At 39.7% G+C, this 19,661-nt stretch overlaps 1 protein-coding gene across 6 annotated transcripts in view; it reads left to right on the top strand.

Annotated features, from left to right (window-relative positions):
* The first annotated feature begins 674 nt into the window (after positions 1-674).
* The window catches only part of IGF2BP2 (insulin like growth factor 2 mRNA binding protein 2), a 165,457-nt gene continuing 146,470 nt past the window's right edge, over positions 675-19,661 (top strand). For 2 of the 6 annotated variants that reach the window (XM_007195267.2, XM_007195265.2), the window contains exons 1-2: positions 675-939; positions 2,515-2,575. In XM_007195267.2, coding sequence (XP_007195329.2) covers positions 762-939; positions 2,515-2,575 — 239 coding nt within the window. In that variant the 5' untranslated portion in view covers positions 675-761. Of the gene's footprint in view, positions 940-1,886; positions 2,008-2,514; positions 2,576-4,609; positions 4,731-19,661 lie in introns of those variants that run through there. The other 4 variants (XM_057545803.1, XM_057545801.1, XM_007195266.2 and 1 more) reach the window with 3 other exon arrangements.

The following is a 19,661-nucleotide window of genomic DNA, read 5'->3' as shown; positions in this document are numbered from 1 at the left end:
GCTTCTCACCTCCGAGACACACCTTCCCGCCGGCCCTGCAGCCGCGCCCTCACATCCGGTCCACCTTGCGCACACCCCTTTCCACGCTCTCCCACAGCCCCTCGCCCTCCTACGCCTGCGGCTCCCAGCCGCTCCCCCTCGCGCATTCCCACCCGCGCCCGGGGCGCGCCTTCCCCTCCCCGCCGCTCGCCCGGCCTCCGCGCCGCGCCTGGCCGGGGTTCTGGCTCCCGGGAGCCCCAGCCCCAGGCCGCGACCCGCTTCCGCCCGCCCGGCGCGGGGCAGAAGTCCCGGTAGCCGCGCGGAGCGCTCAGAGCGCGGGGGGCGCGAGGCGAGGGGCGCAGCGGCGCGGGGCGGGGAGGGGGCGCTCGCTCGCTCACTCTCGGCTGCGCACACGCCCGTACAAACTCTCACACAGACACACGCGGGGTGCGCTGCCGCCGCCCGCCGCTGCTCCTCCTCCCGCCACCGCCTTGAGAGGGAGAGAGGGAGGCAGAGAGAGCGCTTTGTCCGCGCGCCGCCGCCCGGCCCGGGACTCTGCCCCGAGGAGGCAGCCGCGCCGAGTCCCCGCCTCCGCCTCTGCCCCCGGGCGGGCCGGGCCGGCCGCGGTGGGGGGAGCCAGGCTGAGGGTGGGGGTGGGTGGCGGGCGGGCGGAGGGCGGGGAGGGGGGGCGGAGGAGGAGGAGGGGAGACGAGGGCAGCGGAGGAGGCGAGGAGCGCCGGGTACCGGGCCGGGGGAGCCGCGGGCTCTCGAGGAAGAGACGGATGATGAACAAGCTTTACATCGGGAACCTGAGCCCCGCCGTCACTGCCGACGACCTCCGGCAGCTCTTCGGGGACAGGAAGCTGCCCCTGGCGGGACAGGTCCTGCTCAAGTCCGGCTACGCCTTCGTGGACTACCCCGACCAGAACTGGGCCATCCGCGCCATCGAGACCCTCTCGGGTGAGCAGTCGGCGCTGTCCCCCTCCCCCCGCCTCGCCCAGCTCAGGCCGGGACGGCGCCCGGAGGGAGGCCGAGCCCTGCGGGCGGCGCCCGGCGGGGTCTTTAGCGCCCGCACGTTCACTTCCACGCACCAGACCTTCAACTCTCACCGCCGGCCCGCTCTTGGGACGGCCCGCTCCCCTCCCCCCACGGCTCCGGACTCACCCCTTGCCCTCCCAGCCGCAGCCCTGGGGCGACCCCCGAGCCTCCCCTAGGGTTCCCGAGGCTCTCTCGCTCTCCCGGGGCACCCCTTGTTCCTCCGGCTCCCCGAGTTGCTTTCCAGAGTTCCCCACCCCCATCCTTAGAGAGCCCGTCTCCCCTTCTTCCCTGACCTTCCCGTCACCCCTTTTGTCAGGGACCCCCCCCAAACCCGGCATGTCCTTCTCCCTTGACCGGACCTTACCCCTTCCCGTGCCTCGTGCCCAGGACCTCTCGCCCTCTGGCGTCCCCTGAGCCGCACTCTCCTTTCGAGCCCCCTCCCCAGGTCGCCCCGCGGTCCCCCACTTTTGGCACCCCCTCGGCGCCACCCTGACGATCCCCTCCGAGGTTTCGGGGCTCCCCCCACCCCGCCTTTGCACGACGGCACATCTCTCTCGGTCCTCTCCCGAACCTCAGTCCCTTCTCGCTTGTCTCTCAAGCGCTCCTATTTTTCTCTGAATTTTTTGTCCGATTTTATTGAGAAGAACTCGGGGCTGGGGGCTTTCCGCCGCCTGTCCCCCCGCCTCCCGCTCGGCCAGAAGCACCTTTTTACGAGGTGCCCTGTCTCAACTCGGTGGGGGCCCGGACTGAGAACCGAGAAAGAGGCGACCGGGGGGCCCGCGAGAGCGCTGGAGCCCAGACGGGAGACGGAGAGCGACACACACACAGACTCGCGCGCGCGCGCACTCACCAACTCTCCCTCCCGCACACGCACCGCTCGGAGCCGCGCTCGCCCCCAGGCCACGAGCCTGCGCCCCCCGAACCTCGGCCCGGCCGGAGCCCCTTCCCCACCGGCGCGCGGGGTGGGGGCGGGGCGGCGGCGAGGCCAAGGTGACCAGAAGCAGGCGGGGACCCGGCTCTCGCGGAAGCGGCCCCTGGGGGGCTTCGGCGTGTCTCACCAGGGCCACCGGGAGGAGAGGGCAGGGAGGGGAGCGCAGCGGAGCCTTCGGAGCCCGGATTAGCGCAATGGAGAGGTGGGGGCCCGGAGAGGAGCGGGGCCGCGCCAGCCCTGCAGCTTGAGTTTCAAATGAGCTCATCCTTTCAAATTGGCGCCGCTCTTTATTAAATTTGTTTTTCCGGTAATGCCACCCACAGCTATACCTGGGGTCGGGATCCGGGCTCGCACCCTTGCCACCTCGTCCCGGGGAACGAGGCGACATGGGGCGCCCACCTTTTTTCCCCACTGGGAACCAAGTTTGCCCAGCTCGAGCGGGGTAGGAGACCCCTTGAGGGCGCCCGAAGGCGGAGCCGGAGCGTGGAGTTCTGTGCGTGCCCCTCCTAGCCCCCCGCCGGTTTGATCGCAGGAAGGTTCTGAGTGCTTTAATTTCTGTTTTAAAGGTAAAGTGGAATTGCATGGGAAAATCATGGAAGTTGATTACTCAGTCTCCAAAAAGCTCAGGTAAATATATTTTGCTTAGTTTTTTTGTGTGATTGGTCTTACGTCTAAATAAAAAAAAATACACTCAGTTTTTTAAAATGTGCTTGTATAGTTTTTTAAAAGGCGTTTGTTTGTTTTTGTAGTGGAGTTAAAATAGTTTAGAAAGCTACATTTTTTACTTTCATTATATAAGGTGTTTACTGTACTTGGAAAATATCTGGTGCCTTATTGGGGGTGGGTGGCGAACACTAGCTGTGTTAAATTCGCTGGGACCGTTTAACTTGTTTATGAAAACTTGCCTCCCACCCACCACTCCCACCCCTGCCCCCCAGCACAATGGCAACAAATGCTTGTCAAGACTTCCTGTGAGATGTTAAGAGTAAATATTTACTGTGTCAGCTAAATTGCTTAACTAAACTTCGCGATTATTGCGATTAATTAGTTTTCTTTTTTAGATACCTTAGTGTTGAATAATAAAATAATTCAGCAAGGGGTCGATATTTTTGCATAGTGCTTTAAACAAGTAGGTTGTTTGGATTAGGTGGCAGTTAAAAGCCAGACTTTTTTAGTCACTGAGACTACTGAATATTGCTTCTGAGCGTTTTCTTGTTGTTGCTGCTTTTAAGATATGTTTGAGGCTAAACAAATATCACTGTGAAATCTATAATTATATTTAAGTGCACTGTTGTTAATGAAGGACTAAAAAGTTTTGTGGAGGTTGGATTTCTCCACAGTGATTTGCTTATATGAGAATGTCTGTGAGGAGAGAATGAGGGAGAACATCTTTGTTTAAAGTTTATTGTGGACTTTAAATTTGGGCCCTTTATTACTCATTCTAGATTTTTTTTCTATGTGTCGTAACTTAGTTTATATCCCATTCACATACATTTCTTCACCATTAGTCATTAAGTAGCTGAATTGGAGACTCTAAGTGAAGTCTTTGACTTACCACCTTTACAGTTTGTGATTCTCAGTAGTGTAACCATTTACTTGATTTTTGCCAGGATTGAATAGATTTTAAAACAAACTATCCCAATTGTTAAATACATAGATGTTTTGCTTAAAGGGTTTCTAAAAATGTGTGCACATTTCCAGATATGTTTTAACTAAGCAACAGATTATCTTTTGTTTGCCAGTGATTCCAGTGGCATATCAGAAAACTACTTAATAACTTAAAAAAAAAAAGAGGTAAAAGTTATGATTTGCAGTTTCATGTGTAGTATTAAGCTAGTTCTTCTCTCTAGGAAGAGATGTAATGTGCAGCTGATTAATTTTTCAATTAAGTATTTTAAGTTTGTATGCTTTTCTTAAAAAAATTTTTTTTTGCTTGAAAAATCGAAGTTGAAGCTTTTTGATACATTAACTATTTACTGTAAGTTAAAATTACTCATCTTATAACACTTGAATATTGGATGAATATATTGAACAGGGTTTGAAAGAACCACCCAAAATATTTGATGGGTTATGTTTCTATAAATATCTAATTCTGTTGGCTGTATAATTGTTTTGAGGTTTTTTTTTTGGTTATAATTAGTAAAAATCGGTAGAATTTTATCTTTGGTTAGTTGGTGTCTCATTTCATGTTGCAAAGTATATTATTTAATGTTGCAATGTAAGTGAAATACTAGTTTATCCAAAGTTATTAACATCTCTTGAAACTTCTCACAAATATATTACTTTTTAACTTTTTTCTTTCAAAATACAGAGGTTATTTGCTGTTAGCTGGAGGGTCATTTAGATGATTTTGCTGTGTTTTTATAAGAGTTCAGAATTAAAAGCTTGTCCCAAATTTTTAGTATTAATTAAATAAAGAGCAGTCTAGGACTTATACAGCTCTATTGGTACATGATTTCTTTGAACACTGTGGGTAATATGAAATACCTAGGAGGTAGATTGAAATGCGCTGTGTATGATTCACTACTCTGAAGATGTCTGACATGCCAAATGTATGCATAAGCTGCTGCTGTAGAGGGCTGCTTCATTTCTGATTGGATAGCTTTGATCTTTCTTCCTTTCCTTTATTAGTTTAAAAGGCAGAAATTAGTTACTGGTACTGCAGGCTAAGGGAGAGAGAGCTGATGCCTGGTGTTGTGTACTGAGCTCAGACTCCTGGGAGGAGGCAGCTGTGTGTTCTCATGTACAGGGCTCCACCACGGAGGGGACTCTCAAAAACAGGGTACTGTGACATTTGAAACCAAAGCTTTTATGTTATATGGTGACTATTTTGGTGTTCTTTTATTGCACTTGCATGAAAATTAACAAGTTAAAAGTACATTTGTTGGCCTTCAGTCAGTTCTATATGTGGTTTTTGTGTTAGTAGAAGTGAAAATGTGAAGAAAACAATTCATCCTCATTGCTTGCTTACTTAAAAAACCATTCCACAAGTGAGTGCTCATTTTCTTTATATTGTTCTGATTTCTTTCTGTTCTCAAGAATCAGTTTTAATATCTATATTCCAAATAGATTTTTTTTTAACCTAATGATACTTGGGAGGAGATGTTTTTTATCTTAAGTTATGAAAATATTGGCATGCCATTTGCTTACCAATTGGATCTTTTGTTAAATATCATTCTAGCATTATTTTATATGTGCTGTTTTTGTAGACAGACTAGATAGTATTATTTTCTCAGGGTCACTTAGAAGTAGAAAACTCTTTTTTCTTTTGCCACATGTGCTTCATTCTTATTAAATGCAAATTATTGTAATGTAAACCATGTACAAACCATCTATTTTTCTTACTTTCTAAGTTGGCTTCAGGCTCTGTTGAATAAAAATCTTTGATTCTTTTTTCTCTATTCGCATTTCTTGGTAGCATATATGAATCAAAGATTTCTTAAGGAAGAAAAAACAGACAAAGGGCTGTAAAAGTTGTGGAAACTTACTTGATAGAAATTTCATTTTTGATGTTGATGAGAGTTTAGTTTAAAAAAATTTATATACTATATGTATCTACACACATGCACACACACACACATTGCATAAATTGTTTTGAGCTAAGACATACGCTAACCTGAATATGCTTTGTAACTAAAGTTGAATGATTCTGTGAGAAACAAAACTTTGAAAAATGCAATTTCTGCCCACTTCTAGGAAGTAACTAAGTGGTGCTAGACATGCTTTCACTAAGATGGTGAGAATACTATGAGGTAGTGTAGGAAAAAGCTATGAATTTGTCTTTCATGAGTTAAAAATCAGTAATTGTGTTCTCTCCAATGCAAATGAATTTGGTCTCCTATAGGAATGTTAAAGAAAACAGTATCTCAATTGTGTTTTGCTTGTATGTACTACATTGTGTATAGTTGAATTAAATACCAAAAAGAAAAAAAAAAACCCAACCACCCAACCTCAAGCCCTCCCTGCAACAAAGGCTTTTGATGGATCAATTTTTAATTTTGTAGCAACAGAAAAGACTTTATTAGGTTAAAATCATATGGTACCCTATTTCAAGAATTTGTTGAATTAGAAATTAAGGCCTGGATTTAATTGTATAGATTCCATGTGTGGATATTTTATATATATATATATGTACACACACATACACACACATGTATATATTACTCTAAGGTTAGTTTTGATTTGTCTTTGAGTTGGACATTTAGTTTCCCATTTTAAAAAAAGGCTAGTAGTTTTTTTATGCAGTTCTAGGTAATGCCATAGAAAATTACACATTTTGATGACCTTTAAGAGATAAGTGTTGGAATTAAAATAGAAGCAATAAAGAAAAAAATTACTTGGTAATTCAGGTTTAAAATTCTAGTTTGTGTTTTTAAAAGACTGGCCATTTGATGTTTTTTACGTTATTTGGTTAAATATTAAAAGCCATTGAAATCTACAAATCAAAATAGATGTTATATGGGGCTTGATTTTCCAATTTGCCAAATTCATATCAATTTTAAATTATATTGTAGTGATTTATAGAAGTACTAGATGGCTAAACACATAAACGTTAATTCTAAAAGGTGATTTGGTGATATGTAATACATTTGTCAAATTGTGTTTTTTTAAATAATAATGTTTCTTTGTAATTATGGCTGGGTATAAGATGACCAGTAAGGGATGGTCTCAGAGTTTGTTTTTTATTATGTTAGCCTGAGATTATCATTTATATAGAGAAGATGAGAGAAGATTAATAATATTTGTAGAACACCTTTTATACATAATGATCTAAAGCACAATATATTTTCTTTAAGAAGAAAAATTTTAAAGGACGTTAGAAGATTTAGAACTAATACATATCAAAATCAACATTTCACTATTATTTTGAGTAAATGTTTTTTATTTTACAGAGGTTGTTCCAGTTTTTTAAATGGGGGGGAATGTAAATAACATTGAAATGTGCATAAAAGGGTAGTAATTTGGGCACATTTATTAAAAGTCAAAAAGTTATGAAAATCAGATTTCTATAAGAACTATTTATACATATTTGATACTTTCAACTTTCTAAATATTAGCTGTCTCCTGCTGAATCACTCTTCCAAGTCTGCTCATGAAATCCTCAAAAGTAGATGAGCAATTGGTCAGTTGTTAGAGGACATAATTTGAGCTTAAGTGTATCATCTCTGTGGTTCAGCAGGGTGTGTGCACATGGGTGTGTGTGTGTGTGCCCGCACGTGCGTGTGTGTTTTATGGGAGACAGTAGTTTCAGACAGATGGTATCAAGAGGGAAGAGGAGGATATCTTTAAATTAAACAACAAATGTTCTGGGTTTTAGTCCTGACAAGGCAAATGAAAATTGCTAGGTGTTTGAACCTTGTGGTAATTAAAGGGAGTCAAGTGCAATAATATGTGCCTTGAGTGATGCATAACTCTTGCAGGTGGTTAACCTTGTGGGAGCCAGGGCACAGACACCTGTAGTGGCTTCTTCAGTGAGCATGCTCCTGGAAGGACCATTCTGTGGGAAATTTACTCTCCTTCACTTTTGCTTGGATGTCTCCTCTCACTAAGAGAATTGGCAAGTGATTCTGTGTAGGCTTTGATTTTCTGTAGAAGATTTAAGATTTGAATATGCATTTTCATTTAGAAATTCTATACTGTGGAAGACAGTGTATTATTTTGCATAACAAAAGTACTCAGAGAATCAATTTCATTAGAAGAAGCATAGTATTGAGCTGGTTTCTTTGGAGGCTGTTAAAAAAGTTGAATAATAAATTTCAAAAATATATTTAAAAAAATTATATTTAAATGCCACCAAAATGTCTTCAGTGTTCTTATTGGTGTTGAAGAAGAAAGTGGTGGGGTTTGGCTAAACCAATTTTTTAAACCAGCTTTCTAAAAATTTTAGTCAAAAGCATAATTTCCAAAAGTTATGATTAACTTCTTAATTTGAAGAATGGGAGAGTTCTGTTTAACAAAACTTGCCCAAGTAATTTGTTAGTCAAGGTTTGTCCTTTTTACACTCAAATTAAAGTTCAAATTAGTTTGGGTGGTCATTCAAAACACTATCACTGAAGAAAACATAATAGCAAATAAACAACGAACACCTACCAGTAAAGATAACAGTCTTTCCTTTCATTTATCACCATTAAAATATTTTTTAAAATCTTTTACTTTATAATTTGACTTCATGCTTACAAACTTGTAATTTTCATTTGGTGGCATGGACTGTATGGGTTCTATTTTGGGCAGCAAAATTGCAGAGTGCTCAGAGCATTATTTTTAAGGTTTTTCTTTTCCTGTTTTGATCATGTACTTTAGTCTGGTCTTTCCATAAAATAGTGAAGAAAAATTATTTTCTTTTACAGAAAAATTCAGATTTTGTTACTTTGGCTTCCAAAGAGGAGGGAGAATATAATTACTGTTTCTTTAATTTGGTTTAGTGTTTGATGGCATGTTGAGGTGTTGAATAAGTAGACCAGAGAAAATGGATACTTTTGCATTAATAGCAGGCAATCGAGTCCAAAATGATGTCCATCATTTAATAGATATGTTTCTTCCCCAAGCCTCTGGTTCTCACTAAATAATAAGCTTACATTTTGGAGACATGTTTTGTTTATTCTTGGATTTCCTATTTATTTATCTGTTCTATACTTTATTTCTTAAAATGTGAAGATTTAGTTAGAATTTTCCCATTCTGTTTATTATCAAGAATATTTCATAAAATAGGTATTTCAGTAAGTCCAATAAATGAAAATTAAGAGTTCTGATGCATGTTTTTAGACTTTCTTCTATCTATCTATATCATAAGAAAATGTTGTACCTAATGACCAGGATAATCTGTATGGGATGATTGCAATGAGAATGATATTTTCAGTTTTTCTTATTATCATACAATTAATGTGTACCAACATGTGAGGATTTGCCTTATGGGGGAAGCTTGGACTTTTAATTTTTGTTTTAAATGTGATCAGAAAGGTAATTTCATGATTCCATGTGTTGACATGTAAATAATACTAGATAAATGTATGTTTATGTGCCTGCATCTCATATTCACATAGTACTGATAATATCTCAGCCTCTTCAACACATTATTTCATTTATTCTAAATAATAATTATGTGAAGAAGAAAGGACAGTTAATATTATTCCTTTTTTTAGATGAGAAAACTCAGTCTCAGAGAAATTTAATAATTTACCTAAGGTCACATTACTATTAAATAGTAAAGCTAGGGTTAGAACTTCTGATTCTCAGTCCAGCGTACTTCACCTACATTTACTTTGTTTAATTAAAGAAGTTATCTGAAAGTGTTGTAAGGTTCAAAGGTTGCCATTCAAGAGTGATGGAAAGATATAAATATAGATTTGTTTGTGAATCACCCTTTGTAATGATCTTATTCTTAATCAATCCAAATGATCTGTACTTTGTTATAGTTTTTAGGAAAAAAATTAGAAACAGAGGTCATTTTTAAATTACTGGCAGTATCACTATGCTTGCCCATAGACAGAAGTGGGGTATGCCTAACCAAGCAGGTTGGATCTTGATGTTGCTGTTACATTGCTTTTTTCAGTGGTTGCATTCCTTGTGTTATGACATAGGACATTGCCGAGAAAGATGTTTCAACAGCTTAGCCACACAGATTACACAGGTAGCCCTGGTCAAGACCATGTGCCACATGGTAAAGGAAAGTCAAGCTCAAGGAATCACTTGGGTGGGTTCGTCCCAGGTTTCAGCCAATCCATTGCTAGAGGGCAGGACTGTTTTGGTTTAAGTGTTTTCCTGGTAGCTGCCAAGTCTTTCCTGAGATTTGGTGTCTCTCTCTCTGATTCACTTTCTGTACAGAATATGGCCTTTGGCCTCTCCTGTGGGAGTGAAATGAATGTTAATAGGATAGCATCCCTAAAGTTCTCTGAGTTCCTCATTAATGATATAGTCACTCAAAAGCATATACTAAATAACTAAGCATGTGAAGAACAGTCCATTTCCCCTTAATTGTGAACTTTTCCTGCATTTATCCTCGTTTCCTTTAACTTTTGTGTAGTATCATATTTATGGTTGTGGTGGAAGGGAGGAAGGAATTATCAAGAAAAAGGTAAGTGAAAGAAGATTATTTCCAACTCCCTGGGCATTTCATTTCTTTAACTTAGTAGAGCCCAGAGTGGGGTATTGCATGTTCTGTGGAATTCTGACTCAGAAGATGGGGAAAAGGAAGAAAGGTAACTAATACTTGCTGAGTAGTTAATGTGCTAGGCATTGGACTAGGCCTTCTCCATATTTTTTTGTATACAGCTGAGAGAGATCTGAATTTCATCCGTTTCACAGATAGGGCTGTAAAGCTTTGGACTCCAAAGCAACTCCTTCTTCTACCCGACCAAACCTGCTTCAAAGAAGCAGTGGGCGTCTTACCCTTGCTTACCATCTAATTTGTATACAATAACAGCACCCTAGCAATAAAGTAGAAAGTTGTGATAATGTGTACATAGGTAATAGAGTAACTTTGTATGTTTTTCCTAACTCAGAATTAGAGCTAAAGTTTACATGTATACAACAGATATGCTGAGGAAAATAAAGGACTGAAGTTTAGTATATTTTTAATTTAGTGTAACTGAAAACTGAAAGTGTTAGTCATAATTTGAAGAAACTTTCTTGAAGTAGACCTATAGTAGAGGCATTAGTAATAACTTAAAGATAAAAGATTTAAAAAAAATCATTGTGGTTGAAAGTTAAGTGTAAAAAACATACGTATGCAGTGGGGTGGGGCGGGGGGTAGGGAGGGTCTGTATTTATGCCTTTGGCCCAGATACTTTTTTTAAATCCTGGAAAAAAGCACCTCAGACTTTTTTGTGTAGGACCTAGAGTGTTGCACAAAGTGTGGCATGCTTTCATTTTTACCTGTATATTTTTAAAAGTGTCTATGATTTGGAGACGGAAATACGGGATTCTTGCAAATTATCTTCTATAGAGTGGTTCATCTTACTAACATTAGAAAATTTTAAACCTTTTAATTAATTAGTTAATTAATTAATTAATTAATGGCCGCGTTGGGTCTTCGTTGCTGTGTGCGGGCTTCTCATTGTGGTGGCTTCTCTTGTTGTGGAGCACGGGCTCTAGACGCGTGGGCTTCAGTAGCTGTGGCTCGAAGGCTCTAGAGAACAGGCTCAGTAGTTGTGGCACACGGTCTTAGTTGCTCCGCGGCATGTGGGATCTTCCCGGACCAGGGCTCGAACCCATGTCCTCTGCACTGGCAGGAAGATTCTTAACCACTGCGCCACCAGGGAAGCCCTTAAACTTTTTTGACAATGAAAGATTCTGAAAGCACAGGGAGTAGAAAGGTTTGTATCTTCTTTTTGATACACTACTTAAGCATATTATGCATTCATGACTTTTTTTTTTTTTTTAGTAAATAGGACTTAAGATACAATTATACTACCAATGCAATGAGATATACAAGAATTTTCCTTCGTAGATATAGAGGTGGTGCTTTTTTGATAAGAATGTAATTTTATGAAAAAAATTTTATTATGAGATGAAAAAATAATGGCTTTTCTCAGTCAAGAATATTATCAGAAAAGATTTTTATTACCATATTTATATCTTCTCTTTTACTCTTTCTCTTTGAAAATAAAGCAAAAAAATATTTCATTGAATGGTGGTTCTGTGGACAGGTTAACCTCAAACCAACTCATGAAATAGAGGCTATTTCAAAAAAGCTCACGTGAGGACAGGCTATATAGTTTTTGTTATGTGGAGACATTTTACTTTAGTCCCTCTTGATCTTTGTGATTTTAACAATGCATATTTGAAAAATGGATGTTTTGTCTCTTCATTGTGTAGATAAGGTTTTGGAGTAAAAGTGTCTGTGCATCTTTACATGAGAGAGTCGGAGGTAGATGATCAAAGAGTTTAACACTGAAAAACTGGAGTTTAACCTCTTCAATTATTAAGAAGGAAGGGAAGGAGGAGGGAAGCAAGGAAGGAGGAAGAAAGGAGGAAAGGAAGGAAGGCGAGAAAGAGGGATGGAGGAAGGGAGAAAGGATACAGATAGCCGTAGAAGCATAGGTGACTGAACTTTGTCATGCAGCTGGTACGGTCTGTAATTCCAGAGCATGTGGGAAAGACTGGTACTCACTGGTGGTGGGTAGGAGAAAGTAAGTGATTCCATTGGTGGTAGCAGGACCAGGAGTCTCACACAAGTTGTTCTTTGACTTTTAAAAACCCTTAGAGTATGTGGTTGGCCTGCCCCACAAACGGTCTTATATTTCTTTCTTTGAGGCCCTGCACTGGCCAGTTCCTCTCTCTTATTCTCCTTCCCCTTTGTACTTCCGCAGGGATGGCTGGGCAGGACTGGAAGGTGCCTGGTGTGTGGGGCCTGCCTCCAGCCTGGTGCCCCCTCGCTGGCGGAGTCTGGGGAACTGGGGAGGTGTGTGTGTGCTTGCTCAGTGTGCTGGAATGTATGGGCTCTGTGGCTCACGCTTCCTCGGAATGTGCCACAGACACGCTTCTCCATGGTCTCCACGGTCCTGGGGGTCAACCCTCATAAGCTTTTGTGAGTAGTTGAAAACTTGGGATGGAATTTCCCAGTGCTGAAAGTTTAGGCTACTCTTTTTCCCCCCTGAAGTGGATTGGTGTTTATTCTTTGTAAAGGAAAAAAAAATCTACTAACAACAACAACCATTGAAGAACAGAAAAAAATTTGTGGGTGTGTAAATAACCTGGCCTTTCTCCTGGATCCAGCTGTACTCTTTTATTCCCCTTCTCTTCAGACTGATAGTGATGTCTTCAAATCATGGACACTGAATTTGTAAACTAAGCTCTTTAAAACTCCCCGAGTTGTGTCGTAGCTAAAGATGATGAAATCAAGGATCTTTAGAAACTAGGTTTTTGTGTTTTTTTTTTAAAATAAACTTTATTTATTTATTTTTGGCTGCGTTGGTTCTTCCTTGCTGCGCGCGGGCTTTCTCTAGTTGCAGTGAGGGGGGGGCTACTCTTCACTGCAGTGCGTCGGCCTCTCACTGCGGTGGCTTCTCTCGTTCTCTTCTCTTCTCTTGTTGCGGTGGCTTCTCTTGGGCTCTAGGTGCGGGCTTGAGTAGTTGTGGTGCACGGGCTTAGTTGCTCCGCGACATGTGGGATCTTCCCGGACCAGGGCTTGAACCCGTGTCCCCTGCATTAGCAGGCGGATTCTTAACCGCTGCGCCACCAGGGAAGCCCGAGAAACTAGGTTTTAAGCTCAGATTTTTTAAAATATAGGATTTAATCTCCTTTCTAAGGAATAAAAAACAAACTGCTGGTTGGTTAATATTCTTTAAATTTTTTAGTTGCTTAATATTTTTAAAAAATTTAGATTTTATTTATTTTTTTCTTCACAAAAGATTTGAAATGACAAAGGCACTGGTGGCTCCATTATTTGAAATAAAGACAGGGATTTAGGTTTCTGAAGTAGATAAGTTAAAAAGGAATTTTGTTGTAAAGGTTATAAAAGACTGAGAACAGGTGGCTGGTTCTAATGTAATTCTTTATACATCTTAAGAGGTTTGCCAGGGAAGAATTAGCTCTTTGGTTCATTGATTTTTGTATTAATGGTTTGCCATATGTGTCTATTTCGATAGTGATTTCAAAACAATAATTCTGATATTGAAAATGATTTGTGGCTTTAGTTCACCTGTAACAATCATGGTCAAGGTGTTAATACCTGCCTTAAAAATTTCCAGGCCAGAAGCACATGTTTTATTCCCCACAGCAGTGCTTTTAACAGAGTGTTCCACGGAGCCTTAGGATTCTGAGGAGATGCCAAATTTATGGGAAGAGGGAGTGGACATATGTACCTGTGGGATCCTGTCTTCTTACCAACCTTTCATTTGGAAGACAGCTGCATTCGTTGTTGTTTTATATATTGGAGTTCGGTCTAGAATTTGGATTAGAAGAGGGGTTTGCTGCTTTGAAAAAACAGTTTGGAAGTTTCCGTCCTATAGTATGTAATTCTGGGCCTTCAGTCCATTCCTTCCTTGATCAGGTATTCTAGCAGATGCAAAGCTCTTTCCTGAGGAAAGTTTAGACCCTGCCTCCCTTACTTCTGAATCCTGTGGAATGGCCTTCCATCTTCTGTCACTTTCGCTTTAGTAACAACTGTTTGCTTTGCCAACTGCATGCCAGACTACTAAATCTATGGATTTTTCTACAATCAACAGCACAGATTGTTTGCCCTTCAGGAACTTTCCAGGGAGCTCCTTGGGCAATAATTGTACTCTAGCTCTTGGCAGAGCCATTAGAGTCCACTGACTTTGTACAGTGATGGGTCTGGTGACATGGGACCCACCCATTCATCAAGAACAAGTTTTTGCTTTAGGAGGTGCAAGCAGGATGGCCTTCCTACCCCTTGTTCAAGCAGAGCAGCCCTACTTTCATCTGTTGTGTATGTTGGGGTTCCATGAACACAGAGGTGATCTTCAAAATATTTTCACCTGGGTGGAGTGGATGCCCAACAAATCAGAAGGGACATGAGCCATTATACTCTAACATGCACTGCTTCAGTATCAGTCCTGCATGTATGATTCTTGTTCAAAAACAGGATATTACTTCAAAAAATATGTATTATTTTTTTGATGATTTCTTAACTTATGGCCAAAGACTCTTGGGGGGAGTCCTTATAGTCCTGAGGGAGAGAAGGAGAGGGAGACTGGGACACTGCCCTTTGAGCTCTCCTCCATGCCCCTATGCTTCACCACTCTAACTTCCTGCAGATTGGTCTTCAAAGATTGATGATTTCATAATATGCACTCAAGTTTTATAGTAATACTGTTCTAGTAGACCACCATATATTTTAGATTCCTGCAGATGACATAAGTGGTGGCAAAGGGGGGGTGTTCTATGGAGTGTAGGAGGGGTAGCTATTAGCTCCAACCAGAAGTCAGAGTTCTTATTTTAAATATTTAAAATTTTCAACCATTGAAAAATTTTTGGAGACACTGTGAGAGTCAAAGAAGACAGCAGGTTAATCTGGCTCATGGGTTGCCAGTTTGCAGTCTCTGCCACATGAAAGTCAGCATCCTCTGCAAAATATTGTTGAAAACACTCTGTTACGTTTAGTATCTCTTACCTTTAAGGCTGTCTGTGAGTGAGAGGGGAAAGTCCTTCTCTTGATAAACTGGATAAACTAGTATGTCTCTTATCTAATGATGATAGCGGTTTGGAAGCTCAAAACTAAAATTAGGTCTCAGAGCAACCATCCTTCGTCTAGTTTTCTGGAATAATTATTTTCTCCATTAAAGAGTACCCTATTTTTATCTTTATGATAGAGATCTTATTTTGCTTCTGTTGTATTTAGCCATCTAAAATCCTTTGGTAAATATAGAATGTACATATGCTGAATATGTGACACTCTTATAAGTTTATATAGTATTTCAGAATACATGTTCATGAGAAAAAAATAAGCCTCTATTTTCATATAATTGGAGGAACATGTTTCCATATCAGTCTAAATTCTTCTCCAGTTAAACACTAGGCCAACTACAGATAATGTTTTAAACCATTTCCTAAGAAAATATGGTTCTCGTATGTCCAGCAAACATTTTTAAAAATAAGAACTTGAGTTCTGCCTATAAATCAACATCTGATATAAGGCAGGTAGTTTTGAAAGCATAGAGTGTACTTGGTAGAAAAATCTGGTGGTGAAAAAAATGTGCTTTTAAACATGTTTGAAAAATGTTTTGGTTACTGTTGCACTTTCTTGTGTTTAAGTTGAGGAAATTGAAGGCCATATGGATTCTGCTTCTGGGCCCTGGGTAAATACTCATTAAGGCCAAACTAAATGAGAACTGCCAATTGCCTAAGGGACCTTTTTAAAAAAAAAGAAAAAAGAAAAAAAACTTCTCTGACAGTTGGAATTAGCATTTTTTAAATGTATCTTTTTGTTCTGTAATTTACATACATAATGAAATAGCCCATTAGTGATCACCATAATGGTGAGGTAAAGCCCTTGTCTTGGAGAAGTTAAGTTAGGAAGTCATCTATGGTAAGGCATAATAGAGTGGACAACTTGGTGATAGGTAAGTAGATTGAATTGTGAGGTGAGAGTGATGCCATGGTAAAAAGAGAATCTTGGGGAGAGAGTAGCTTTTAAGAAGGAAATCACATTTTGGGTATGTTGAGTTTGATGTCATGTGAGATATCCAAGTGGAGCTCTTCTGAAAGTGGCTACTTGATATAAGACGGAAAGTTAAATTAGAAGTAATTATTAGAATTAAAGTATAGTTTTAATAGAATATTTTTTTTCTGAAAGGCAATTTTGTAGAAGCTCTTGATCTTAGAATTTTAGAATAGAATATACACCATGATTTACTGGAGCTTTGAACAGAACTCATCAAGGGGTGGAAAGAACATGGACTTTGGAATCAAAATCAACTGAATTTAAACCCCAACCATGTTGCTTACTAGTGTTTCATCTTAGAGCCTAAATTTCACCTGTCAAATTGTATTCTAATACTAAATAATTAATGTTACTATGTAGTTTATATAACAATGTATTAACATGCATGACACATAGAAAAAACTTATAAATATTGATTCTCCATTTATTCACCTTAAGCTTGTACTAGAAGTAAATGCCTCACTCAAAAAAAAAAAAAAGTTAGCAAGTCATTTATGGTAAGGCATAATAAAGTAGCATACAGGATCTGGGAATTCAGGATTTTATATGTCTCCCCTCATTTGTGATGGATCTAAATGGTCATAGGTTCCACAAAAATAGCTAACTCTATTTTGGGGGCTGGTTTTTTGAATTTTAAAAATTTGAAGTTCCATGAGATCTGGGTCTTATTTTTTATTTCCACTGTTGCATCTTGAATGCCTGGAAATAGCTGCTCATTAAATATTTTTGAATGAATTAATTAAAATTAAAATCATAATAAGATACCATTAATAATTTACTTTTATTTCTTTCCTTCTTTTTCTCTTTTTTTCCTTCTTTATTTTCAAACAGGGCAGGGGGGATAGCAGTTCAAAGATTTTGCTTTTTTGTGAGTGGTTTTTTCAAACTTTTGACTTAATCTTTTGGCTTAAGTAGAATGAAACCTTCACGGACATTTTAGGTATGAAGTCTCTTTAAAACATGAGGTGAGCTGCAAAAGAGCAATTGCACAGGGCTGCAAAACGAGTATTAGAAAGCAAAGATTTAGATTTGTTGGAACCAGAATAGGTTTTACAAATCAGTCTTCTAAAAAAAAATAAATAAAGATAGGTTAATCTTAGTACTATTAAATTCAGTATGATTACATGAAAATACAATTTTCCCTGTAGATATTTTTCTCTGTATAACCCAAATTGCATTAAACATCTGCTGAGAATCACAGAAGAAAAACCTGTTGGAAAAAAATGAAAGCAGCTGTCCTTCTATTGCAAGATAATAGGTGGATACAAGAATCGAACTTAAGGTGTGTTTTTATATAGTAAATCAAACATGATCAGTTTAAGCAGACAGCCTCGAAAGTTATTATGGAAAAAACTGACAAGTACAAAAATGACAGTATTTACCAGTGGTTAAGATAATTCATAAGCAAGGAAGAGAGTGATCTTAAGTTAAATGTTAATTGCAAAGCAAGATGCTGTCAAGTGCTGTGTATTAGTAATCTGTTGCTGCATACAAATTACCCCAAAATTTAGCAATTTAAAACAACCAACATTTATCATGGCACACATTTTCTGAGGGTCAGGAACATGTAGCAGTTTAGCTGGGTTGTTCTAGCTCAGCGTCTTTCATGAAATTGCAGTCAAGTTGCCACCCGGGTCTGAAGTCATCCAAAGACTCCCCTGGGCTGGAAGATCTGCTGCGAGGCTCACTCCTGGGGTTGTTGGCAGGCCTCCGTCTCTCTCTGCCTGTGGGCTGGAGGTCTCCGTTCCCCACAGTGTGGGCTTCTCCGTGGGTCTGTGCACAGCATGACAGCAGACTTCCCTGAGTGAGTAATCCAAGAAAGAGTGACACCACACAGCCTTTTATGGCCTAGTCACTGAGTTGCACATTGTCACTTCTGCCTTATTTTGTTTGTTAGATACAAGACTCTAGTTCTGTCCACACTCGAAGGGAAGGGACTACTCAAAAGGTGAATACCAAGAGGGTAGGGATCATTGGGGGCCGTCTAGGGTTGAATTAAGTCAATCAGGAAAAGTCAGCAAGTCAAAGAGAGATTTGGTTGATTTGTCACTTATACTGAAAAGAATAATCCCCTTGTATTAATATTTATGATTAGCTCCTTTTGGAGTGAAACTGGAATTTCTTATAAAACAACAGTAACAACAGTTACAGTTTACTGAATCCTTTTATAATTCTTATTTAATTTTCACAGCACCTTGTAAGGTGAGGAAGACAGATACTACTATCCTCATTTCATAGATTAGAGAACTGAGGCCCAGATTGTTCAAAGTACTTAGACAGGGTCATATATTCAGTATTTAACCTGAGTTGTTTATCTTTTCTTTTTCTTTTTTGCCTCTTTCTGTTCCTTCCCCTGAAGAATGATTTCAGTTACTTCCATTTTATAAAACACAATTTAATTTTCCCCTTTCAGCCTTATCTAAAAGAGCTGATTTTTTAAAAAAATGCCTAATTGAGAAGTTTAAAACACTGTTCTTGCAGTATCGATAAAGATGTCACTTTTCTGCCAGCAGCAAGAATCCTTTTTGCTATTTTTGTAACTGGGTGAGGTCTGATTTCTCCAAAATTGTGCCACACTGTGGTTAGCCGTGGTCTACGAGAGGAAAATATATTTACCCTTCTTTAAAATCATTGGTTTTCTAAGAAATATGCTATTTACTATACCAAATCTGAGTAAATCTTTCTCAGGCAAAAAGCAGTGGTCACTTTGATATCAGACAAGCCAGTTCTCTTCCCCACTAAAAATACAAACATCAGGCCCTCAGATCTTTGGTACCTACCTTTGTTATACATTTATTTCTTGAAGATATTTGCTAGTGTTTTTGCATTGTTGTTAAAGCGAGATATATCCCTGTCAGTGTTGAATGATTCATTCTGTGTGAGGATTGTGCAAAACTCATGTAGACCTATCAACTTTGCCTATAGAATGTCCTAAATTACTTTGACTTCAGTAAAATATACTATTTTAATAGTGATGTCTTTAAATTTTTATTGAATCCCAGTGCTTACTTTACTTCCATATGCTTACTTTACTTGCATATACTTCCCATTACACAGGCAATCTTTTCTCTTAAAGGTCCTGATAACATGATAGTTAATGTGAAATGAAACTTTATTTTAAGGATTTACTATATACAGGGAAAAATATTCAATATCTTATAATAACCTATAATGGAAAATAATCTGAAAAAATATATATATATATAACTGAATCACTTTGCTGTACACCTGAAACCAATACAATATTTTAAATCAACTATACTTGAATAAAAAAAATTTTTTTAATTCTATTTTTAAAAAGCAAAAAAATTTATATTTAAATAACAGTGTCAAATCTCAAAACACCCAAAACTTTTTTTTCCCCAAAACTTTTAATAAAATAAATTTGGAATAAAAAAAAGTAATGTTGGTTGTTTCCTTTTGAACTTGTATAGACTGAGGCTCATAGAATGTTGGAGTCCTTTAGGAGTGTCTGCTCTTTAGAAAAGATAGGTGCTTTCTGTATTGTTTAAAAAAACCAATAGTGGTAAATATAATATTAAATTTTCTACACAGGTTATATATTCTAGTCCATCGAAGTTTTATCTTTAC

The sequence above is a fragment of the Balaenoptera acutorostrata genome, chromosome 4 (assembly GCF_949987535.1).
Source record: "Balaenoptera acutorostrata chromosome 4, mBalAcu1.1, whole genome shotgun sequence".
NCBI lineage: Eukaryota > Metazoa > Chordata > Mammalia > Artiodactyla > Balaenopteridae > Balaenoptera > Balaenoptera acutorostrata.
Note: the sequence above shows the minus strand (reverse complement) of the source record. Positions and strands in the feature narration are given on the sequence as shown.